Source organism: Anabrus simplex, chromosome 1 (assembly GCF_040414725.1).
Source record: "Anabrus simplex isolate iqAnaSimp1 chromosome 1, ASM4041472v1, whole genome shotgun sequence".
NCBI lineage: Eukaryota > Metazoa > Arthropoda > Insecta > Orthoptera > Tettigoniidae > Anabrus > Anabrus simplex.
The window spans coordinates 397320017-397344680 of NC_090265.1; the positions used below are offsets into that span (position 1 = coordinate 397320017).

At 39.3% G+C, this 24664-nt stretch overlaps 1 protein-coding gene across 4 annotated transcripts in view; it reads left to right on the plus strand.

Annotated features, from left to right (window-relative positions):
* Positions 1-24664, plus strand: part of LOC136856840 (uncharacterized) — a 176628-nt gene that overhangs the window by 27608 nt on the left and 124356 nt on the right. For all 4 annotated transcript variants that reach the window (XM_067135011.2, XM_067135013.2, XM_067135012.2 and 1 more), the window contains exon 2: positions 2090-4308. In XM_067135011.2, coding sequence (XP_066991112.2) covers positions 2139-4308 — 2170 coding nt within the window. In that variant the 5' untranslated portion in view covers positions 2090-2138. The remainder of the gene's footprint in view (positions 1-2089; positions 4309-24664) is intronic.

Sequence of the window (24664 nt, forward strand, 5' to 3'; positions counted from 1 at the left end):
GACTGAAAGTTCCATCTTGTGGAAAAAACTGTTGGAATTCGCTTATTGCAAACTGATCGCAAGACATAACTTCTCTTAGGGGATGAAGAGAAAAACATAGTGAATCCTGTATAATGTTTGCGAAGAACAACGTAACAGATTTTATGTTCTTGCAAAAGCATTTCGTATGACCAAATTTAGTTGACAAGCGTAACAGTGAACGTACTTGGCATATGGAGAATTCTGCATCAGAGCCTGAACACCTCCCTTTCTCCCTTGGATCACCGCGGCTCCATCGAAGGCCTGAGCTATCAGCTTTTCCTCAACTGTGAAAGGTTCAAGCCGTTTCTTCATAACCTCTCTGAGACCATATGCTTTCAAAAGAAAGGAATCTTTCAACAGGCTTATTGCCCTTAATGTACACAATATGATAACAAATTGACTTTGGCAAGTAATGTCTGATGCTTTATCTGCCTGCACAGAAACAACAGTTGCAGCGTTGATATCTTTGACCCAGTCTTCAATGTACACTTGGTACATACAGTCTAATAGTTCGTTTTGTATAACGTGTGACATATATTTAGAAACTAATGTACAAATACTGTTCAGATGATCATCTAACACACTATCGAGATTACCAATAAGATATAACAAATCTAAGAAATTACCATGATTTGCTGAGTCCTGTATTTCATTATGCTAACTCGTGAGTTCCACAAAATTTTAAGCACTCTACTATTATCTAGTATGTGTCTATTTTTTGTGACTACTTCAGTATGTTTCTGGATTTAAATTTTATATGCAGTGTCAGTTTGTGCACCAAAGTTAACAGTCCCAAATATTTTATATATACAGGCATTCTCTAAGTGTAGTGTGCTTTCCTCATGTCTTTTAATTCGTTCACTTAAATGTTTTAGATCCTTACACCCAGTCGTTGACAACAATCCTTCACCTCGTAATAACACACTGTGTAAATGAAACAGACTTTGTTTCTCTTCACTCACTGTTAACCATGACTTTTTACTGAACCATGTATTACAGAAAGTTCTCTTTTTCTTGCCATCAAGTTGAGACAACGTGAAATCATTTGGTTGGTAAGCACCTAAAGTTTAATAATCAATCCACTCTGTTCATCTTAAATTAGACACTCACTTGTCCACCAAACAATTGAGAATTGCCGAACTGCAATAATGATACTTCTATACACAGCCTAATTAAACGAACGTGAAATAAAGCCAGCGCAGTCCCGCCCCGCAGTGTAGGGGGCAACACGCCCGCCTGTCACCCAGCAACCCCGGGTTCGATTCCCGGCCGGGTCAGGGGTTTTTAATTGTAAGTGATTAATATCCTTGGCCTGGGGACTGGGTGTTTGTGTCATCCTTAACGTTCCTTTCCTCACATTCAACACTCTACTCTTACACAATTCCAATTGCGCGCAGGTTCATATCATATGGTGCAAGTAGGGGCAAAAGATGTCTATAGGTCTGTGCCCCGAACGAATAGCATTAAAAAAAAAAGAAAGCGCAACGGGCCAGCTTCGTCCAGCCCCAAATGACGGGATAACTTGCCAGCAACACCCATCAACACTGCCACTCTTCCAGGCAGCCGAGCCAGTCGACTGATGTGCCGCTGAGAACACGTGGAGACGAGGTGGTTGGGGCCAGTAGAGTCTGGCCCGCTCACATGGAACAAAGGCCATTGATGGACTATTAGTGTTGAATATCATACCTGCTTCATAGTGTTTGCAATAACAACTACAAATAATAAATTACAGAGGATTACAAAGGTGGGGCCTGGCCCCTCTGGCCCTTACAGTAGATCCGCCCCTGCACAATATTATGTACACTTCTAACACTACACCATACTACGTAAAGAATGCAAATTTATGTAGTATATAACTTTAACTTCAATAAAACTGTGGAAATAATATTTGTTATCCTCTACACACAAAGCAAACATTACCATGTGCAAACCACACGTCCCATATGAATCATGCCATTTTCCTCCCAATCTATAGTACTATTAAGTTCCAAGATATTTTAGTTGGTCTTAGTAATAGTTTTATACTTACAGTTTCTCATAGTTATATGTTTTTTTTTTTCTGTTTCAGATGAGCAAGGACCATAGTTTATTATTACGACTTTTATGAAGTCATTGCCATGAAGGAAGATACAACTTCCGTGACAGTACCAAATAATTCAATAGTGGGTAATCTCACTACTACTGTGAATCAGGATATTCTTCGAAAGTATTCATTTGGGCGTCGAATCCCCAGAAGTGCAATTCCATACAATAATAAGAGGTTATCCCAGTTGAAGCTTTCCCAGGAATCAAGAAAAGCGAGGTCTAACAATGTTCAAGGACAATCTGAGTTGTCTGGTGAAGTTTTGGATATGCCTCCCAAAACAGATACTGTAATCACTGAGGCTTCTCAAATTCAAAGCTGTAAAAAGCAAGCTACAGAAGCGGAGAATGAAATGATGAAGAATATATCAAGGCCGACATCTAAAGCTGATACAATGTCGGAAGCTGCTATTTTAAGAAGTGTACTGCGACCTCAGGGAGTGCCTGTTCCTCCAGACAAAGTGGGCATAGTTCGTGAACCACAAGTGATTGTAAGAAAGTTTAATATTCCTGTATTTTGCTCCAATAATAGTGGTGCCAAGTTCACTAAGTTGAAGGAGCGTTGGAAATATCAACATGATGTAGTTGGCATGACTAATGTGAACCCCAACAATCCTCTTCATGCAATTTTGAAGTCAAAGCCTGTTGTTTCCTATTCAGTTGCCTCTTTTGTAAATGAATCAAACTTACCAAATGCAATGAAGTCAACTGGTATTCTTACTTCTGTTGGTAAAATGTCTACCAGTGCAATACTTCCAAAAAACCATACTGTAAATCCTAATTGGTTGCCTTCCGCTTCTTCCTCTTCCAATATCAGTGTCCTCCCATCAAGTCTTCCCTCAACTCCTACCGCTGTGGTTAAGCCTGTTCAGGTTAATCCCTCTCAGTTATCTTCTGCAAACTCAGTAGACAGTGGAAAATTTGTTATCTTAAAGTCCATGGATGACGGTGAGAAAACTTCTCTAATTACTTCTGAGAGAGATTGCGAGATCATAGACACAGAAGTAGCTTCAGTGAATCAGATAGCTGCTCAGTCCTTAGCCATTACTTCTCCCAAAATTTCTAAACCAAGAACAATAATTGTCCAAGGTACCCATTTATCCGCTCTAAAGAAGGAAAATGAGCCCCAGAATGGTACAAGATATTTAAACCCTTTTGCAGACATGAAAGATAAGCTTCCTATTCCAGAAAGTATTCAGGCAATGGATAGCAGTGAAGTAGTAGACCTGGGTGCACCTTCTCCAGAAGGAATAGAATCTGATGCTAATACTCTTCACTTAGAAATATTGTCAGGAGGCAGTCTTTCAGAAACTGGAGATGTAGAAATGGCAGATCCTTCAGCTTCAGTGAATGAAGAAAATTTAATTAGAATTGCAGCTCTAAAGGAGTCCGAAACGAATGTAATAAATAATATTGGACAGGCCCGTTCAGTTACTATTTCACATAATGATAATAATTATAATTCTAAGCCTCTAACTTTTATAACAGTGCCTGCATCTGGGAATGGGTCTGTGTCACAATTGCTATTAAAGCCTCAACCAGCTCCAATAACTGTACAGACTGCTACACCAGCCCCTCGTTTAGTTTCTGCTGGTACTGGTGATCAAGTAACTAAAACTAGTATTGTTACTGCATTGCAGCAACCTGATGGTCCTCTGCTAGCAAAAACTATTCAACTTACACCTGTGGCGCTCACAAATTCAGTTAATGGACTGCAACAGAAACCAGTGATGAGTGATAAAGCACTCTTGGGTCAAGATGTAGTGCTGCTGAAGAATGAGCAGAAGATTAAAAATGAGGTTTTAGTACTCAAATCATTGCAACCACAGACTATATCATTAACACCTACAAAATTACCTGCACCTGTAATTGTAACTGGTAAAAACGAAGGTAGTTTACCTTTGAAGATGAAGAATGATGTTGTGGTATTGAAACCTGTGCAGTTGCAAAATGGTAGTGTTCCAGCCGTTGGTGTGGGTGATCAGTTGAAAAGCAACAACCTAGCTCTACTTACTACACGTCAGTCCATTGCTATGCAGTATCAACGAGACATGATGAGGGCTCAGGAAGAAATTCATGTTCCACGATGTATATCTTATCCTGCACACAAAGTAGAGGTTGTTGACTCATCCACCCAGACATCCCTCTTCTCACTACTGGAGCAGGGTCGACTGGTTGAAATGACCTTCTCTGCAGATGGTAAAGGTATGTTTAACTTTCTAATACTGTCATTCTTTGCAGGGGATAACATTCAGCATTTGATATAATACTTGGGAACCTTTGTGATTTTATAAAAATGCACATGGTAAACTAATCCAAATTTCAAGCTTCTAGGAAGGCTTTTGTAACAAATTTCACACATTAATAGAGAGATTGACATTTTCTTTTTTGAAACCTACAAAATATGTGGATGTGATGTTCTGTGTGTTGTGAAATTCAGCATTCCATAATGCTCCCTTCTGTCAGATTTCTCTTCATTCTAAGAAGAGAAGTATCACATCCTTCATGTAGTAACCTATCTTTCAACTCTGGTGATGTAACCGATGTGTCTGCTCACCGCCACTGCTGGCTTGCCCACAGCAAGAGCTATGCAGTCTAATCTGTAGCATCCAGGTATCACTTTCCTATTGCTTTGAGACATAATTGAAAGAACACCTCATAGTGGAAACAGACAGCTAATTTTTTGTGTGTGGTCTTGTCATACCACGTTAGTTATATCACTAATGGTTCAAGGTGTAGTTTTCAATGTGAAGAGTGTGACACTTCTCTTGTAAACATGGTACAGTGAAACCTCGGAATGCGAGTAACTTGGTCTACGAGTGTTTTGCAAGATGAGTAAACATTTTAAATAAATTGTAACTTGATAAGCGAGTGACGTTCCTCAATATGAGCATCACGTGTGCTTATGTTTTCCCTTCCCCTGTTCGTTTGTTGAATGAATGAACGAACGAGATCTTTGGTCCTGTAGTGAAGAAATACCTTTCAGAAAATAATTTGCCGCTCAAAGTCTTGCTGGTTATGGACAAGGCTCCTGCTCAGCCTCCAGGCCTTGAGGCCTTTAGGACGACTTACTGGAGGAATTCAAGTTCGTTAAGGTTAAGTTCCTACCTCCTAACATTACTCCACTACTCCAGCCTGTATATCAGCAAGTTGTTTCGAACTTCAAGAAGCTATACACCAAAGCACTATTTCAGCGATGCTTCAAAGTGACAGAAGGAATAAACCTTACCCTCCAAGAGTTTGGGAGAAATCATTTCTCCATCGTGAACTGCCTGAAGATCATCGATAAAGCCCCGCTTGGGGAAATCTGTGGCCTTAATGTCTTCTTGGGCGTGACTTTGAGGGGATTGTTGGTGACAATGAGCCGCCAGTTGTTGATGAAATTGTGTCCTGAGGGATAACTATGGGACTGAAGGTGAATGACGTGGACATTCAAGAGCTGGTGGAAAAACATAGCCAGGAACTGACCACCAACGAACTGATGGATCTGCATCGCGACCAACAGGAAGAGGTTATGGAGATCTCATCCGGGCAAGAGGAGGAGGAGGAAAAGTCAATGGAATCTGGCGCTCCAACTGAGATTCGAGAGAAGTACAGAATGTGGGAAACGGTGCAAAATTTTGTAGAAGATCCCTACCGGAATAAGGCTGTAGCAGTGCGAGCGATGAATCAGTTCATTGACAATGCAATGTCACATTTAAGTGAAATCCTCAAAAAGAGGCAAATGCAACAGTCGTTGGACAGGTTCCTTATTAAAGTTGCACGAAAATAAAACAATCCCAGTAAGCCAACAGGTAGCAGTGATTCCGTTAATGAAATACGTGCTACACAGTAACTCTTCTCATGTCATCTCTCGTCTCCCTCACACCAACAATGATTCTGTTGTAAGGAAAATTGCACTTTAATTTGTTTTACCTTATATTGTGTTTAAGAAATGGTATGCGAATAAATTTTTTTGTGTTGTGTACGAATCATCCGCGTTTCAATTGTTCCTTATGGGAAAATTTGCTTCGATATACGAGCGCTTTGGATTACAAGCATGTTGCCAGAACGAATTATACTCCCAGTCCAAGGTTCCACTGTACTAATAAATGAAAGATCACAATGCTTCTTAAGTGTAGTGAAGTATCAAAATGATGTTAAGTATAATATTTAGCAAAAGAAAAATGTGATGTTAATAAATATCAATATTATTTGCAAAATAGATCAAAATTTGGTGTATCATAAGTTATTTTCCATGTCGTGACCTTCTTTAACTTTCCATACTGAAGAAGAAGTAACTCGAGCAATTTAATATTATAAGAAAAGTTGTAGTTCTTCTGAGGAAGGAAACTTTTGAAGTGCTGTGCAATCGCAGTATTTCTTATATCAAAAATTTATAAGCCTATCATAAGAGTACTTCTTTTCTCATAAATGGATCAAACCAAGCCAAACCCCATGGCACTACAGCCTTTGAAAGGCCTTGGCCTACAAAGCGATCGCTGCTCAGCCCGAAGGCCTGCAGATTACGAGGTGTCATGTGGTCAACACAACAAATTCTTTTGGCCGTTATTCATGGCTTTCTAGACCGGGGCTGCCATCCCACCGTCAGATAGCTCCTCAATTCTAATCACGTAGGCTGACTGGACCTTGAACCAGCCCTCAGGTCCAGGTAAAAATCCCTGACCTGGCTGGGAATCAAACCCGGGGCCTCTGGGTAAGAGGCAGGCACGCTACCCCTACACCACAGGGCCGGATATAAATGGGTCAAGGGCTCTAAGTATAGTACTGTATACTGATTTTCAGAATTTCAGCCGTAAGTCCTTTTTGGTTGTTTTTGCAGAGGAGGGAAGTTGAACCCAATAAGATTTGCTTTTCTGCAGTTATTTATGGATTTGTATGTTGTTAACTCTCAGTGGTTTGGTAGTCCCTTCTTTTAGTAGAAGGCCTGTTGATGCTAAAATTTTATGTATTTTTTATGATTTGAATTTGTTCTTTTGACTATAAATGAGGAGTTAGAACTTGAAATCAGTATGCTCAGTAAACAGACTTCTTTTTGTAAATAAATAATATATATATAATATATGTAATAATATATAAATAATATATCTATTGAACAACCAAGGCAAGAATACTGCTGAGACTGTATACATAGTTCTCCTGTTGTCTTCTGCTTTATATTTGGTGACAAGTTATATTTGAAAATTTTTGTCTTTGTTGTGGACTGATGTCAACCCATTTGACCTGCAAGATATTCTTAGTCATTATTCACAGTTCAGGTCCTGTACTGTTGTAAGTGTGTATGTTTGTGCTTTAGTTTATTGCAGCACTAGTATTGAAATTTAGATGTAAATAATTACATTTTACACACACATATATATTTATTTAGTACTGATTAGGTGGGAACATCAGAAAACTCTTGTATTGTGAGAAGTGATGGCTCATCCTCAGTTGTTTACACTAACTGGGAAGTATTATCAATTAAAATAGAACATTCACAATCATTAGATTTCATTACTTTGATTAACTGGGATGCTGGTTTATGTTTGACTGTATGAATAATTCCGTTGGTGAATATATTATTGAAGTCTTTATCCTTGGCTATTGCTTTATGTGAACGCGGTAAGACATAGTAAATATTCCTTCATGGGCCAACATGTGTCTGATAGTAAACACCATTTTTCAGTTATAGAACAGAATCTTCAAATCATTATGATTTTACAGAAAGGGTCTATACTTAGTGCTTTGGAAGAGTTTTTTTAGATAGCCAGTTCAATTAGAATGGCCCACTGAGAAATGTAATGTCTTATTTGAATGAGTCAAACCCTGTATTCTCAAAGAGTACCGTAAAGCAATTGCTAAACATGCCAGTAAACGTATACATTCCTCTAACCTCTCTCCCTCTCTAACGGTTTCAAACTTGATTCTGCCTCTTCCCCCCGCCTGCTCTGATGAACCTCGAAGCAAACATCATATAGCTGGCAAGAGTCAGTCTACAAACAGGGCTCTGGTTAGAAGGTCATCATGAGTGAGAGGGAGAAAGTACAAATCTTTACACACATATCAAGTTTTGTGTTTTGTGGTTACTTTCCAAATACAGTACTATTTTTCTGGTGCATGATCTGTTTCCTTTTCTGTTAATATTGCCTGGAACTTTTGGGTCAAACACCTTAATTTTTCAATTTCACTCAGTTTCCATTCTGATACAAGGATACTCTCCCCTTTCATAAGTCCCCACCGGTATTTTTCTTCACTATAAAACCAAGTGTCATTGGTGTCAACAGTAGTTTCTTTTTCAACATAAACTTGACTGACCATATGTAATAAATCATTTGGTCATTCACCAATGACGTAATTGTAAACAAGTTTGTTTGTGTCATGAATGTGTCGTACAATTTTATTGACAAAATTTTTGAAAAAATGGTGAGATTACTTGTCTATAAAGACAAACAGAGCTTTTTAGATTTTTTAAAGTGTATTCATAATTCATAGGGAAAATTCCAAGAAGCTTCAACAATAGCACAATGTAGATGTTTTTCTTAATCAGAGGTGCTCAGTTGGGTGCCCGTTAAGGCTAGTCCAGTGCGTCCGGACTAGCCTGACGTAAATGTGGATAGCTTACATAGCAAGCATTCATCACAGTGAAGCGAAAGAGCCAACACCATTGAAAGGGATGTGGAGCGGTTGACATTCAGTTGTGTCTACGTAGCTCTCCTCCAGAACGCAGTGAAATGTTGATTGCGGTACCGTACTGAACCATTCCCGGGAGTTAAATCTAAAGCTAACTTCCTAAGAAGTAAATACCAATGGTATATGGATGGGAAACAGTATCATTTAGTGTAAATAAGAAGCAAATTCAGGGGTAAAATAGATTTATTTAACTAAGCACATGATCCACACTAAATGAAATCAAATGATACAAAAATAATTCAAATTTGCCTAAAATTGTAATTCAAATAAGTATGTGCCAAGCACATCAGAAATAATTACATGTTTATACAAAGAACATAAGTCGGGTCACATACCGAAGCAATGAAATACACGTAAAAACATAATTAAAATCTTGGTAGGATCTACATCTTTCATGAGAACAATGCCGCTAAGTGAATATGCCGATATCCTTGAAGGGGTTGCAATTAACGATTGTCCAATAAACTATTCCTTGACAAGAAAATCATGCTAGTTTTAATCCATTATTTCACATATTTACATATACGAAGTAATTACAATAAGTAAATCCAGGGGTCCTAATCTTATATACTACATTGCTTCTACTGATAGACCATTTTGTTGCAAGTAGATCAACACTGAAGCTGGCTTCCCTTTTAAAAATATTAGCTCTGGGCTAAATTAAAATGCAAATCATTTACACAACGTTGACACCATACATGGACAACAAACAGGAAAATAACCACAGACAGATGACAAATAAAATAAACAAAATAAATCCTGACAAAGACAAAATCACTGGATAACTGAAAATAAAACTTACACGGTAAACACTACTTCATAATTGAGGTCATGAAATGCATGATCCATTCCAGGCCTTGGCTCCATTAATCTTGCATATCTGTCGCAGCGGTCGGTCCAACTTTCATTTTCACTGTAACGTCACAAGAATTCTACCTAGCTGAGAACTAACGGGGATAAAGGGCGGCCATTCATATAAGGGGCTCTGGGTGTGTACTTTCATTCACAGCAGTTACTAAGCCAGCCGTCTTTCACATTACGAGGGAAGGTTTGTCTCTGTTAACAATTGCTGCCTCGCTACACAAAACTAATTACATCTCCTATTCATGAAAATATTCTCTCTCAACAGAAACACCACGCCTTCATATTTCAACTTATTGGCTGCACAATTCTCTATCAAAGAAGAAGGCCTTCTATACTCGCAGCATGGGAGTTTCAATCTCAAATGTATCACAAAATTTCCAGGCGTACTCAATCCTGTTACCTTCTAAGCAGCTTTCACTCATAATTTTCCTTTACAGAAATTTTCACAGGCCTCTTATCCCCGTTTTAACACCCTTATCATGTACTAGGCAATATTTGCCTTTCTTTACACTCATATTATTCTCCAACCCAGATCGCCTGTCTTCTCTGCTCACTAAAAGAACCTAACTTCTCAACGTCACCTTTGCACTCATCTCGCATCCAAAATGTACCTGAAAACACGCTCTTACATGGAAATAAAAGAATCCTACGCTGCATTGAATATACTTATCCCACACAACATTAAGGTCGCATAGCCTCAGTAATGAAGAAGCTACCTTCCTGTATCACATCTAACACATACATCGGAATACCCTGAAAAAAAACACTAGTAAACACACACTCCTGTCTACACCTACTCACAACCCTTTACACATACATCGGAATACCCTGAAAAAAAACACTAGTAAACACACACTCCTGTCTACACCTACTCACAACCCTTTACCTAATACTAAGCTAACTCAGAAAAATTAAATAAAATTAAGGGCACTAGCATGCATTTGCCCTGGATCACCAACTACGTAATCTAAAATCAAGAATAGTTCAGCTCTAGCAAGCTGACATTTAATGTTAATTTACAATCTACATTGGTTGAAACTAAGTTGATTCCTTCTGTATAAGAACATGCTTATAATATTTACATTTTCCCTTAGCTTGGTCAATCTCTGCTTCGCACCCCCTACATGGCTGCAGCGTCAATCGATTTACACAGCCATCGTGCCACACTGGATGTGATTACAATACAGATGAACCACACATGAAGATACCACCTTAGTCCTTGTAGAAAACACTCCTAGAATAAATGAATATATGATAATTCTACACTTGCTCTGTTGTATACACGCACACTAGCTGAGCAAATATTACTCCACAAATAGTTAGATCACTAAGATATTGCTTTGTTCATAGTTGATGTTTCACGGAATAGAACCCTTAGCAATTCGTATACAAGAGCAATGATCGAAACAAATGCACACGCGTCAACCGTGAACACAATACGCGACCCGATAACTGTTGGCGTATAGCAAATGTTAATTCAGTTCACGAGAATTATATCGGTATACGCGGCAACCACCTTTTACCGTCTCTCAAACCTTCCACATACGCGGTGCCTACCGCACTTGGCATAATAGCGTGGCGTCACTTGGGCAACGGTAATTGTCACAATAATGGACTTTGCACTCTCTTATTTATAATGCTTAATTCACACCAGGATGGTGCATGTTAACACAGTTTTCATTATAGCCTCACTTTCATTACATTATTCTGACCATTGTATTTCTAATAGCGTCACTGTTGAAATGGATAACAGACAAAGAATACGGCAATCACGACTGACGTGGAGACTGTCTTCCGACCCAGAAACAAGTAACGCATGCCCACGCTTCCCCTGCTGCACCTGGTTTTATAGATTCACTGGCCTTATTCAAAAGAGGGGTTTCCCCAGTAGACTATGGTTTGGGGGCTCAACCGCTTTCTGGAGACAAAGCAATTCAGTATATAGATCGAAATTAGAAAAATATGATCTGATAAGTATCTCTAAATTCAACTATATCTCATTATTTATATTGAAACCGCAGAGCACAGGTTAAATAACAGACTTCACCCGTATTAAAATAGGTCAGCACTATGATGAATAAGGTTGGTGATCCGGAAAAATTTTCTTGGGGTTCACCATCACCGTACGCCATTCCTTCACAGCTCGCGATTAGCTTCAAACTCGCCGCACGTCACGCGATGCTGCGACACTCCCTGCAGACTCGTTAAAAGTGAATGAATACTGATCTGCATTTAGGGCAGTCGCCCAGGTGGCAGATTCCCTATCTGTTGCTTTCCTAGCCTTTTCCTAAATGATTTCAAAGAAATTGGAAAGTTTGAAATAACTCGCCGTTTCAAAGCTTGCTACTGACTGTCCTCTATCTCCACGTAGTCCAGAATGAAATCGTTGGCTAACCGCCTCCCAAACAAAGCCTACAAATATAACGATCCCACAGTGTTGCGCATTATTCATTTAAATATACATGGGGCATATATGTCTTGGTACATTATTTAAAAAAACCAACTTTTTCAAGATATCCTGGTTTGATTTATACTGTGTTTTTTTATATAAACAGTCAGTTTTTTCTCATTTATAATTATGCATTCAAAGAAAACTGGCACATTATAATTTTTGTGTTACAATTTATAAAGGTACAGGGTTTAAGTGTATCAATCACTACTGATCTGCATTTAGGGCAGTAGCCGAGATGGCAGATTCCTTACTGTTGTTTTTCTAGCCTTTTCTTAAATGATTTCAAAGAATTTGTGAATTTATTGAACACCTTCCTTGGTAAGTTATTCCAATCCCTAACTCCCTTCCTATAAACAGATATTTGCCCCAATTTGTCCTCTTGAATTCCAACTTTATCTCCATATTGTGATCATTTCTTCATTTAAAGACACCACTCAAATTTATTCGTCTACTCTTGTCATTCCATGCCCTCTCTCCACTGACAGCTCGGAAAATACCACTTATGATATAGATGTTGATTCTCATAGGGAACCTGAAATATTCGTCCCGAATGAATAAATTTATAATACCAATATAGTTTGTCCATTATTGGACATTACAAATTTTCCAGCTAACTCATTCCTGGGACCAGCGTTTCGCCCCAGTGTGCTAACTTGGGCTCATCTGTTGGTAAATAGCACACCTACCAAGACACATGGACAAACTTTATTGGTATTTATTATAAATTTACTCATTCGGGACGAATATTTCAGGTTCATTATAGGAATCAGCATCTGTATCAACTGATGGCCAGGCAGGCATCAATTTTTGGTAATGAGACAAAATGTCTCATAGTGCATTGGCACTGCCGGTGGCTCCAAGTAGCCTACGTAGTGGCCTCCATGGTATGCGCTAGCCATGCGTCTTGGTAGGTGTGTGATTTACCAACTGATGAGCCCAACATAGCACACTGGGGCGAAACGCTGGCAACCAGGTATAAGTTAGCTGGAAAATTTATGATGTCCAATAACGGACAAACTATATTTGTATTACATACCACTTAGTTGAGCAACCCGCCTTCTTTCTCCCAAGTCTTCCAAGCCCAAACTTTGCATCATTTTTGTAATGCTACTCTTTTGTTGGAGATAACCCAGAACAAATCAAGCTGCTTTTCGATTTTCTCCTGTTCTTGAATCAAGTAATTTTGCTGAGGGCCCCATACACTGGAACCATACTCTATTTGGGGTCTCACCAGAGATTTTGTTGTCCTGTCCTTTACATCCTTACTACAACCCCTGAACACCCACATAACCATGTGCAGAGATCTGTACCCTTTATTTACAATCTCATTTATGTGATTACCCCAATGAAGATCTTTCTTTGTATTAACACCTAGGTACTTACAGTGATCCACATAAGGAACTTTCACCCCGTCAATGCAGTAATTAAAACCGAGAGGATTTTTCGTATTTGTAAAACTCACAACCGACTTTTAACCTCGTTTATCACCATACCATTGCCTGCTATCCATCTTAACATTAATCAGGTCATTTTACAGTTTCTCACAATCTTGTACTTACTTATTACTCTATACGGAATAACATCATCCGAAAAAACCTTATCTCTGATTCCACTTCTTTACTCATATCATTTATATAATAAGAAAACATAAAAACCGGACGAATTGGCTCTGAGCTTGCATCCGGGAGATAGTGGGTTCGAACCCCACTGTCGGCAGCCCTGAAGATGGTTTTCCGTGTTTTCCCATTTTCACATCAGGCAAATGCTGGGGCGGTGCCTTAAGGCCACGGCCGCTTCCTTCTCACTCCTAGGCCTTTCCTATCCCATCGTCTCCATAGAACCTATCTGTGTCGGTGTGACGTAAAGCAAAAACAACAACATAAAAGTCCAATAATACTGCCTTGAGGAATTCCCCTCTTATTTATTACAGGGTCAGATAACTTCGCCTACTCTAAATTCTCTGTCCCATGATCCACCCTATGAAATGCCTTAGACAGGTCAATTGCAATACAGCCCATTTGACCTCTTGAATCCAAGGTATGTTCTGTATCTTGCTGGAATCCAGAAGTTGAGCTTCATTGGAATAACCTATCCTAAACCCGAACTGCTTTCTATCGAACCAGATATTAATTTTGCAAACATGTCTAATATAATCAGAAAGAATGCATTCCCAAAGCTTATGTGCAGTGCACGTCGAACTGACTAGTCTGTAATTTTCAGCTTTATGTCTATCACCCTTTCCTTTGTACATGGAGGCTACTGTAGCAACTCTCCATTCATTTGGTATAGCTCCTTCGTGCAAACAGTAATCAAATAAGTACCTCAGATATGGTACTATATCCCAACCCATTGTCTTTAATATATCCCCAGAAATCCTATCAATTCCCAGCCGCTTATCTAGTTTTCAACTTTTGTATCTTATTGTAAATGTCATTGTTACCATAGGTAAATGTTTCTTTAGCATTAGTCACCTCTATCTGGACATTATCCTGACTGAATATTTCTGCCTTTTGAAGATCCTCACATCTGCACTCTCACCTTGTTCATTAATGATTCCTGGAATGTCCTCCTGGGAACCTGTTTCTGCCTTAAAGTACCTATACATGCCCTTCTATTTTTCACTAAAATTGGTATGACTGCCAATTATGCTTGCCATCATGTCATCCTTAGCTGACTTCTTTGGTAGATTCAGTTTCCTAGTAAGTTCCTTCAATTTCTCCTTACTTCCACAGCCATTCCTAACACTTGTATCTTTCCAATCTGCACCTCCTTCTTACAAGGGAACATCGGCAATGGTTAAGTCGCCGATCGCGATGAAGCTTGGAAAACACATTGAAGTACACGTAAAAACGATGTCAGCATCAATTTTGGGTGCCAGCATTCATTAGGGCGTTAACTACGGGGCCTAAAATTTCGACATTTCAAATTCCGCGCGATCAGCGATGAATACCTGCTGGCCAATGCTAAGCCGGCAAACTGAGTGCCTGGAGACACGCCTCTGCACCTCCTCCCCTGCACATCTCCGCCCCTCCTGGTTCGTCACCGCACGTTTCCCCTCTCCCCGTACCTGCCCGTCGTCTTAGCTGTCAAAGAGAATCGGTGCTACACTTTGCGTACTCTTATCAGCCTTCCTCATATCCCGCCTTTGTAATTTCCACATTGTATTAGTCAGTTTACGTTTTCCGAAATGTTTATGAAAACGTTTGCACCGGGCGAGTTGGCCGTGCGATTAGAGGCGCGCGGCTGTGAGCTTGCCTCCGGGAGCTAGTGGGTTCGAATCCCACTGTCGGCAGCCCTGAAGATGGTTTTCTGTGGTTTCCCATTTTCACACCAGGCAAATGCTGGTGTTGTACCTTAAGGCCACGGGCGCTTCCTTCCAACTCCTAGGCCTTTCCTATCCCATCGTCGCCGTAAGACCTATCTGTGGCGGTGCGACTTAAACTAATTAGCAAAAAAAATGTATGGTGCCTGTTGTTAATTGTGTTTTGTTTCGGCTTTCTTTTCACTATTTTTTAATGTTTCGAATAGACCAAATATTGTTTTCGTTTACTATCAGTTATTGACGGGGAGTTTGTCCGATGTAGTGTATACGGAGTCATTTATTGTGTTGCCTTGTAATTGTTTGTTGTTGTCCCAGTTCGTACAATAGCCATTGAACTTTTTGCTTATGTAACTGCCATTATACCCAGAAGACAGTAGTGTGATACTTTAATATCGGTACTTGTTGAATACATAGACCTTCGTCAGCTATAACGCAAAAGTACCGGTACAGTAAGACTACAGGTCTGCCTCTATGATTACTGTATATCTACTGCATATATAAATGCACATCTTTTTTTATTTTTCAAGGCTTTTCTTATTACGTCAAACTTTACTACATTCCATGTCGTACTCATATCGAAAGTTGCCTATGCATTACATTTATTTATATTCGACAACCATTGCTGCAGTTGAAATGTATTGTGCCTGTCACTGCAAAACATAAATAAATCGTTCAGTACAAGCACAAATAAAAACGTTCTACCTGTAGGCCTATTCCTTATGCCAGAGTACGCAATACGGAAAATACCAGTACTTTTAAACTCGGAGTTTATAATTGTTGTCCGCGATGTCGTTTCGTTATGACACAACTGATAGCGTACACAAAATGGGTGGGGGAAAGGGGACATGGAAAGAAGATCTGGACCTATAACCAGGTTTTGATATATCCCGAGGTACCGAATCTCATTAGGCGGAGCGCACACTTATTGGACAAGGGACATGACACATGGGATGCGACAAAAGCGACATGTTCCAAGTGGATACAGCACGTGCAATCAAGAGGAAGCCCGCACACTTATCGGTCAAGGGCATGGACTGTCCCGTGTGTCAGCGGACATCCCCCGTCGAGGTATCGCCTGTTGCATTTCGTAGGACGTGTCCCATCATTCGCGCGTGAGTTTGGTGTAGTAATTTCAATATATGCAGCTCAATAGAGGCAACTACTGCAAATTTTATAGCGGAAGTGGAGAAGCATGAAGTGCTGTGTAATTACAGATTAAAGGATTATTCAAATAGGTCCATATGTCAAAATATCTGGCGAGAAATAGGCGAAGCATTCAGCATGGGTGTTATCAATAATCTTTCAGCTGGTAGAATAGGATCCCTGAATATTTTTTCTCAATTAGTGGCTTTACAATATACAGTAACTTTTGAAATGTCTTCCAGTTCATTCTGTAATAAAATGTATGAAATTATGAAGGATCTTAAGTTTCTTATAGCCAACACGAAAGCACCCTTCTCTTGGCAGTCCACGTTATGCGAGTATGAGTTGACCCAAAATCTCTTTTTTCGTCTAGTCACCCGACTTCTTCGTAATTCTCGAAGTACTGTAACAACAAGCCTTCCAAATCGCTAGAGGACATCTTAACTAATGGCCTACAGATGTGCATGTACATGGCCTATGGGACCCGGGACAGGACAAGTTATTTCAGTCGTGTCGCATGTCGCGTGTCCAAGAAGTGTGCGCACTGACTTACATTTATTGAGACTTCTACCCGGGCACGTAATTTCTTTACATAAAAAGTTATTTAACGTTGTTTAAAGGTGGGAGATTTATTTAGTGGTGGGTGATTTAATTTAATTCCACATGTATGTCCACTCTAAAGGACACTACGACAGCTTTAAGGCGTTTTAGCAGTAAATAGTTTAAGCGTAAGTAGGACGCGGTACCCCATCCCACGTTTGACCACGCCCGGTGGTACTTAACTTGGAGTTGTACCCACAAATGTGACAACTCACCGGAATTAGCAGGAATGAAAGTATAACATTTGAATAAAATATGGGTATATTAGTTTAGGTTATTTATTATCATTAGAGCCCGGATTTCCATGCACTATCAAATCTCAAAATATGCATGCATTCATGCACTATCATATTGCAAAACATGCACAATAAACTGGAAAATATGCACTATCAAAATTCAGTTCCTTTTGAAACATTAACAAAAACTACCCTAATTTCTCCAAATTGTCTTGATTTACGCTCATCCGTTTATCATTCAGCACATACTTAAGCACAGAAAATTATATTTTTACGTCACGAGAAGTGATAGATGCATAATTCAATGAAGACATTTGGACAAAGTGAGGTCAAATTGTACGTCTTTTGTATTTTCATCACAATACGTCTTTTATAAGCTTGACGAATTCAAAATCAGGATTTGAACAAATTAGTTTGTTCAACTTATCTCTATCTGCGGCAGCTGCTTCTCCATGCGATGATTGCAGACACATTTGAATGTCCTCAATAAGTGGTAACGATTGCTTGCTGCGATAACACAGACGTGTGACGATTGAGAGTTCCGGGTAGGACATTCCAGGATAACAACGGTAGAGGGTTCAATGAAAGACCAGAATTTGTAAGCTGCTATCCCAGTAACACGGCGCCACAGAAGTGCGATGCAAGGTTTCTTTTGTTCGTCTAACAGACGAAAAATGAGCCGTCAATGATTAATGCACAATTTACGGTTCAATTTATAGCAATGTACAACTGTAAAACTGGGACACCTTATTCCTAAGAATTAGATTTCGATGTGGGGCCTTCCGACTTAGGTCATTGTTTACTCAAGCAGCAGATAAGAAAGTGTTTGGTTAATTGCATTATACTGTAGGACCTGTACCGTATGTAGGCTACTAACTATGGTTGTCACATAGGATGCCAGGAATACATTCTCTCCGTCTCTCAGTAATAGACATACTGTAGCCTACAACGTGAAAAATTGTCCCAAATTCTGCAAACTAACATTCAGAAAATGCACTATAATGCAAGTTAACAATATATATGCGTCAAAGTCAGAATATAAGTAATATTATGCAATATTAAACGTCCAAATATGCGCTATTAAATCCCAAATCTTCCAAATATGCATTATGCATGAATTTTCTCCGAAAAATGCCAAAACATGCAAACATGCACGGAAAAAGAATGGTTATTTGGAATTGTTAAGCCGCAAAACGAATATTTGCAAAGTTTGAGAAGTGTAGCTAGCTTATTTAAAAACATGCATTTGCATGGAAATCCGGGCTCTAATTATCATTATGTGTGAAACGTAATGTCATTTAAAGGATTTCAATAATTATAGTACAAAAAGAAGCAAAGTATAGAGCCGGTCCCGTTCAACAGCTAAGCAGCCGGCAAGCGTGGGGAGAAGGGAAACGTGCGGCGGCGAACCAGTCGGAGTCGGGACGGGAGGAGGTGTGTCTCCAGGCACTCAGTGTGCCGGCTTAGCATTATGCCAGCAGGTATTCATCGCTGATCGCGCGGAATTTGAAATGTGCCAACTTTTAGGCCCCGTAGTTAACGCCCTAATGAATGTTGGCACCCAAAATTAATGCCGACTCGTTTTTACGTGTACCTCAATGTGTTTTCCAAGTTTCATCACGATCGCAGACTTCACCATTGCCGATCTTCCCTTGTTGGTCTCTTATTTCTCTGTTATAATAAAGTGGAACTTTACCATTCCTTACCACCTTTAAAGGTACGGACCTGTTTTTATATTCCTCAACATTTGCTTTAAACCAATCCTAGAGTGTTTACATTTTTATTTATTGTTTGCTGGGCTGAGTGGCTCAGACGGTTGAGGCTCTAGCTTTCTGACCCCAACTTGGCAGGTTCGATCCTGGCTCAGTCTGGTGGTACTTGAAGGTGCTCAAATACGCCAGCCTCGTGTCGGTAGATTTACAGGCATGTAAAAGAACTCCTGCGGGACTAAATTCCGGCACCTCGGCGTCTCCGAAAACCGTAAAAGAGTAGTTAGTGGGACGTAAAGCAAATGACATTATTTATTGTTTACCACTGATCATAGTCACTTTTAAAAACTCCCTCATGCCTGCTTTATCATCCATATGGTACGGCTTAATAGTTTTAAGACTTTTTCTATCACATTTATTTTTAACTACGACAAAAACAGCTTTGTGATCACTAGTACCATCTATTACTTTGGTTTCTCTATAGAGCACATCTGGTTTTACCAACACCACATCGAGTATATTCTTCCCTCTAGTTGGTTCCATCACTTTCTGCATGAGATGTCCTTCCCATATTAACTTATTTGCCATTTGTTGGTCATGCTTCCTGTCATTTGTATTATCTTCCCAATTGACATTTGGTAAATTGAGATCTCTTGCTATAATCACATCCTTTTCCATGTTTTTTCCCCACATAGCTGATTGTCTTATCAAATAATTCTGAATCAGTGCCAGCGCTACCCTTTCCTGGTCTGTACACTCCACACGCATCAAGTTGCCTATTATCTTTTGAAATGAGTCTTATGCCTAGAATTTCATATTTGTCATCTTTAAATTTTTTGTAGCTTACAATTTCTTTCACCAGAATGAATACCCCCCTCCCACCATTCCTGTTCTATCTCTGCGATACACACTCCAGTTCCGTGAGAAAATTTCTGCATCCATTATATCATTTCTCAGCCATCTTGTGTTGTCAAGTAGCAAAAATGATGTTAAACTTAACATTAATAAAATAAAAATGTGTTAAATGTTTATAAATATCAATATTATTTGCAAAGTAGATCAAAATTTGGTTTATTGTGTTATTTTCCAGGTCATGACCTGTTTTTAACTTTCCATACCAAGGAAGAAACATCTCAAGCCATTTAGTATTATAATAGCATCATGTGCATACTTTTTGGCTTCATTTCCTTTTTGTACTGTATGTGAAAGACATTTCATATTCTATGCTCATATGATTTATAACATAGTATATTTTTTCTAATCTGTTGAACAGTGATGGTAGGTTTTGTATTGAAAAAATGATCTTAGTGGCAACCCTATAATTAGCAAATTTATGAAGTAAAAAATAAATGAAAAACATTCTTTTTGAATTATTGTTATATATTAGTCTTAAAATTTCATAAAATGTCTGTTCATTTCTGACGTATTTCCATCTGTTGAATGGGGAACATAAGTTGTTGGGATTATGTAATTTTGTTGCCTCAAAACACACTTCTGGGATTTTGTAAATTATAAAGTTCCACTTTATTATAACAGAGAAATAAAGAGACTAAGAAGGAGGTGCAGATTGGAAAGAAATAGTTAGAAATGGCTGTGGAAGTAAGGAGAAATTGAAGGAACTTCCTAGAAAACTGAATCTACCAAAGAAGTCGTCTTAAAATGTAGTAGGCAGTTGTTTAATTTGTTCTTATTGTGCTACATTAAATTCTCAGTAAAATGGGGCTTCATGAAATTAGTTACACTAGTGTAATATACTTCGTGTTGAAAAGTGGATTTTCAGGTAGTTGTGCTCTTGATAGGCTAAGAGGGAACATCTTCAAATAGGTGGTCGGTTGCATAATTGATATCGCCTTAGTTGAAATACTCTATAGAGTAAATGTGGTTTGTGATGTTTTCTCGTGTCCTCGTGGGCCGATTCCCAGCGCACTCATTGCTAGTGCACAGAGTTCTGTACAAGGAATAGGAAAGTGCATAAAACAAGGGAACTTGGTATAGTAACTTTAACATAAATGTGGTATAAATTGCATATTGTGTCATTTAATATTCACGTTTCCGGCGTGAAAAATCCGTGATGTAATGAAATGTTAAATATTTTCTTCAAGACTTCAGTAATATCTATTTACTGTAATAAGATCACATGCTCTTCATTTTACGGTTTCATTATCTTGTCTTGTATCTGCTCCTTCTACCAGGAAAAAACCCGTATTAAGGCCTATCGTGTTTTGGTGTCATGTTTGGGTAAACTTCTTACAAAATTGTATCAAAATTCATAGATTCATAATCTTTAATGTTTGGGTAAAGGTGATGGGTTTTTGAGTTTTGATTTTATGACATTCAAATTTTACGCCTGTCTAATTTAGAAGACGCGAGTTTTGCTAGGTCAGATCCCCAACTACGCCAAGGTTTGTCGCGTAACTTAGCGGTATTTCTACGGGACTTCCCATAAGCCACTTGACCGAAGCAACAGCTGCATTTACAGGCAAAAAAACCGGGTATCGGGCGTTGGAAAATTTTAAGCCTCGTGAGCAGCGATTCTCAAACTGTTTACGCGCACGTTTTCCAGAGGGCACGGGAACGATTCTTATTGACAAATTGACAAAATGACAAAAGGATCAAGCGTCGTGATCAGTTTTCGAGATACACAATGTGAACTTTCTTCTTTGATAATCTGAGGAACACAGCACTACAGTAGTCATGTATATTGACTACACTACTACAGGTTTACCATCGGCTTTGCTGCATTGGGGGATTCTCTATTTTTATATTGAAACATGACTCTGCGAATCATTCTCAATAATGGAAATTGACGATTATTTATGATTTCAGGAAACCAACCAACTGTTGTGACTGTTAATGTTATGACATGTTCGACTCAAATAACGTATTATTTCTTTTCAATATTAATTACAATTTTAATTATGGTAGATATAAATGCATTACAGAGCCTCCGTGGCTCAGACGGCAGCGCGCCGGCCCCTCACAGTTGAGTTCCGTGGTTCAAATCCCGGTCACTCCATGTGAGATTGGTGCTGGACAAAGCGTAGGCGGGACAGGTTTGGTTCTCCAGGAGCTCCAGTTTTCCATGTCATCTTTTATTCCAGCAACACTCTCCTATATAATTTCATTTTGTTAATCATTCATTAATCATTGCCCCAGAGGAGTGCGACAGGCTTAGGCAGCCAGCACAATTCCCATCCTCGCCGCTAGAAGGGAGCTTCATTCATTCCATTCCTGACCCGCTCAAATGACTGGATACAGGCTGTGGATTTTCATAAATGCATCGCAGTATAGATTGTTAAGAATATCAACGGCTTCAATCTGTTTTAAATAGGTAATATAAATATTTCCTGTGTACTTACCTTTAGGATTTACATAAGGAGAAGTGAGTCAAAACCACAACTCCTTAGTGTTGATTGCCATGAGACCCTTTCCAACAATTCGTTGAAACCATCTTTATTAAAAGGACATTTTCATACAAGACATGAAAACCTGAAGAATAAGTCACTTGATTTGCTTAAACGAAAGGAAGCTCATGTAATGTATGGTAAGCAAGAGATTGCCTTATTTTCATCTGTGAATATGAGAATAAGCTTAAGAATAGGTAGGGCCAGAAGACCATATACTGATGGCGAGTCATGATTACTGCCTGTGGCTAAAGACATTGTGTCTAGTGTTATTGGTGAAAAACAGGCAAACCACTGTTTCTTGCAGAATCTCAGGTATTGCTAATTTTTTTAAAAGAACATCTTGTAACCAACCTCAAGTCCACAAAATACTTCGCAATACAGCTGGATGAAAGCACAAATATGGTGCATTTGATAGCATTTGTTATATATTGATTTTACTCCTGCAGAGGCGGAAGATATGCTATTCTGCAAGGCACTTAGAAAATGAACAACACAAAGATTATTTGACACTAAGGTAAGCATGGTGTTGACTGCGAAAAGTGCATTAGCGTGTGTACTGAAATATCATGAATAATCTGCATTAAGGGCTGTCACCCGGGTGGCAGATTCCCAATTAATTGTTTGCATAGTCTTTTCTTAAATTATTTCAAAGAACTTCTAAATTTCAGCGCATTCACAGTTGTCTGATTCAACGTCTTTGTTAGTTATTGCGTCATTCGGCTCATTTACCCACTGTCCACGTACACCGGTGATCTCGTGATTCGATGATTGAAGTCTTATACAATGATGCATCATTTGAACTGAGAGAATACCAAGCAGTTCTTTCCAATATAATAGCCTACAGAGTGGTCATGAGTAGGGCCCGGATTTTTATGCATTATCAAAGTGCGATATATGTACATAAAAATGTAGTAAATATCAATAAAATATGTAATGGTATTAATGCATTACATTTATTTCAAACATGTTCCTCTATTCCTTTTATTATGACACGGTGAAGATATGAGGGAATAAAATTGTTTTAAATACCCCCATATGGTACAGTATAGTTGTGGTTAATGCTTTAGATAATTTACATAGTCTACTGTTTTCTAATTTTGAGTGTAAGTATAGTTACTTATTAAATAATCAAATGGAGGGCATAATCAAAATATTTTAGACATATAAAAAAATGTTATACACTGTAAATCGCGGAGTGTTATGCCCATCCCTTGCTCCGTATCTCCACGGGGTTGGGTATGAAGCGAGATGAATGTTCGTAGCGAGTTTTTACAATCGGATGCCTTTCCTGGTGTCAGTCCGATCAGAGGGGTTAATAATAATAATAATAATAATAATAATAATAATAATAATAATTTCGTGTGGCTATTTCTAGCCGAGTGCAGCCCTCGTAAGGCAGACCCTCCGACGAGGGTGGGCGGCATCTGCCATGTGTAGGTAACTGCGTATTATTGTGATGGAGGATAGTGTTATGTGTGGTGTGTGAGTTGCAGGGATGTTGGGGACAGCCCAAACACCCACCCCCCGAGCCACTGGGATTAACGAATTAAGGTTAAAGTCCCCGACCCGGCCGGGAATCGAACCCGGGACCCTCTGAACCGAAGGCCAGTACGCTGACCATTCAGCCAACGAGTCGGACTAGAGGGGTTAATGAGATAAAATGAATGACGTGATACATGATAGTAGAAAGGGAGACGGTGAAACCCGGTGCCTGCATATAACCTGCTCCTGTCGAATAGTACCAAAGTGTCTGCTTCTGGCTTAACGTCCCCATCCGATGGACAAATCACCATCAGCAGCGTCATATGCCCTCAATCCATACCATATGAACACTGCGGAGAGGTTTGGAATTTAATCCAGGCTTTTAGCACGAAATCTAGTGATTCGAAGTTGTATACCACCACGCTTTTTCGACCAACGGGATTCGAACCGGTTAACTACGATGTCATACCAGTTGGACTTGACGCCTTAATGATCATGGCCACCAGATGGGCTGCAGTGTACTGTAAATCGGGGAGTATTTTGCACAGTTTATTGTTTCAGCTATTAATAAGCACGACTCATAGTCGAAGGGTAGCCGAAAGAGCTAACGAGGGGAACCCGCAAAGTGTATCAACCCGATTTCCCAGAAATTCGCTCAGTGAGGGAGGGATCGAAGT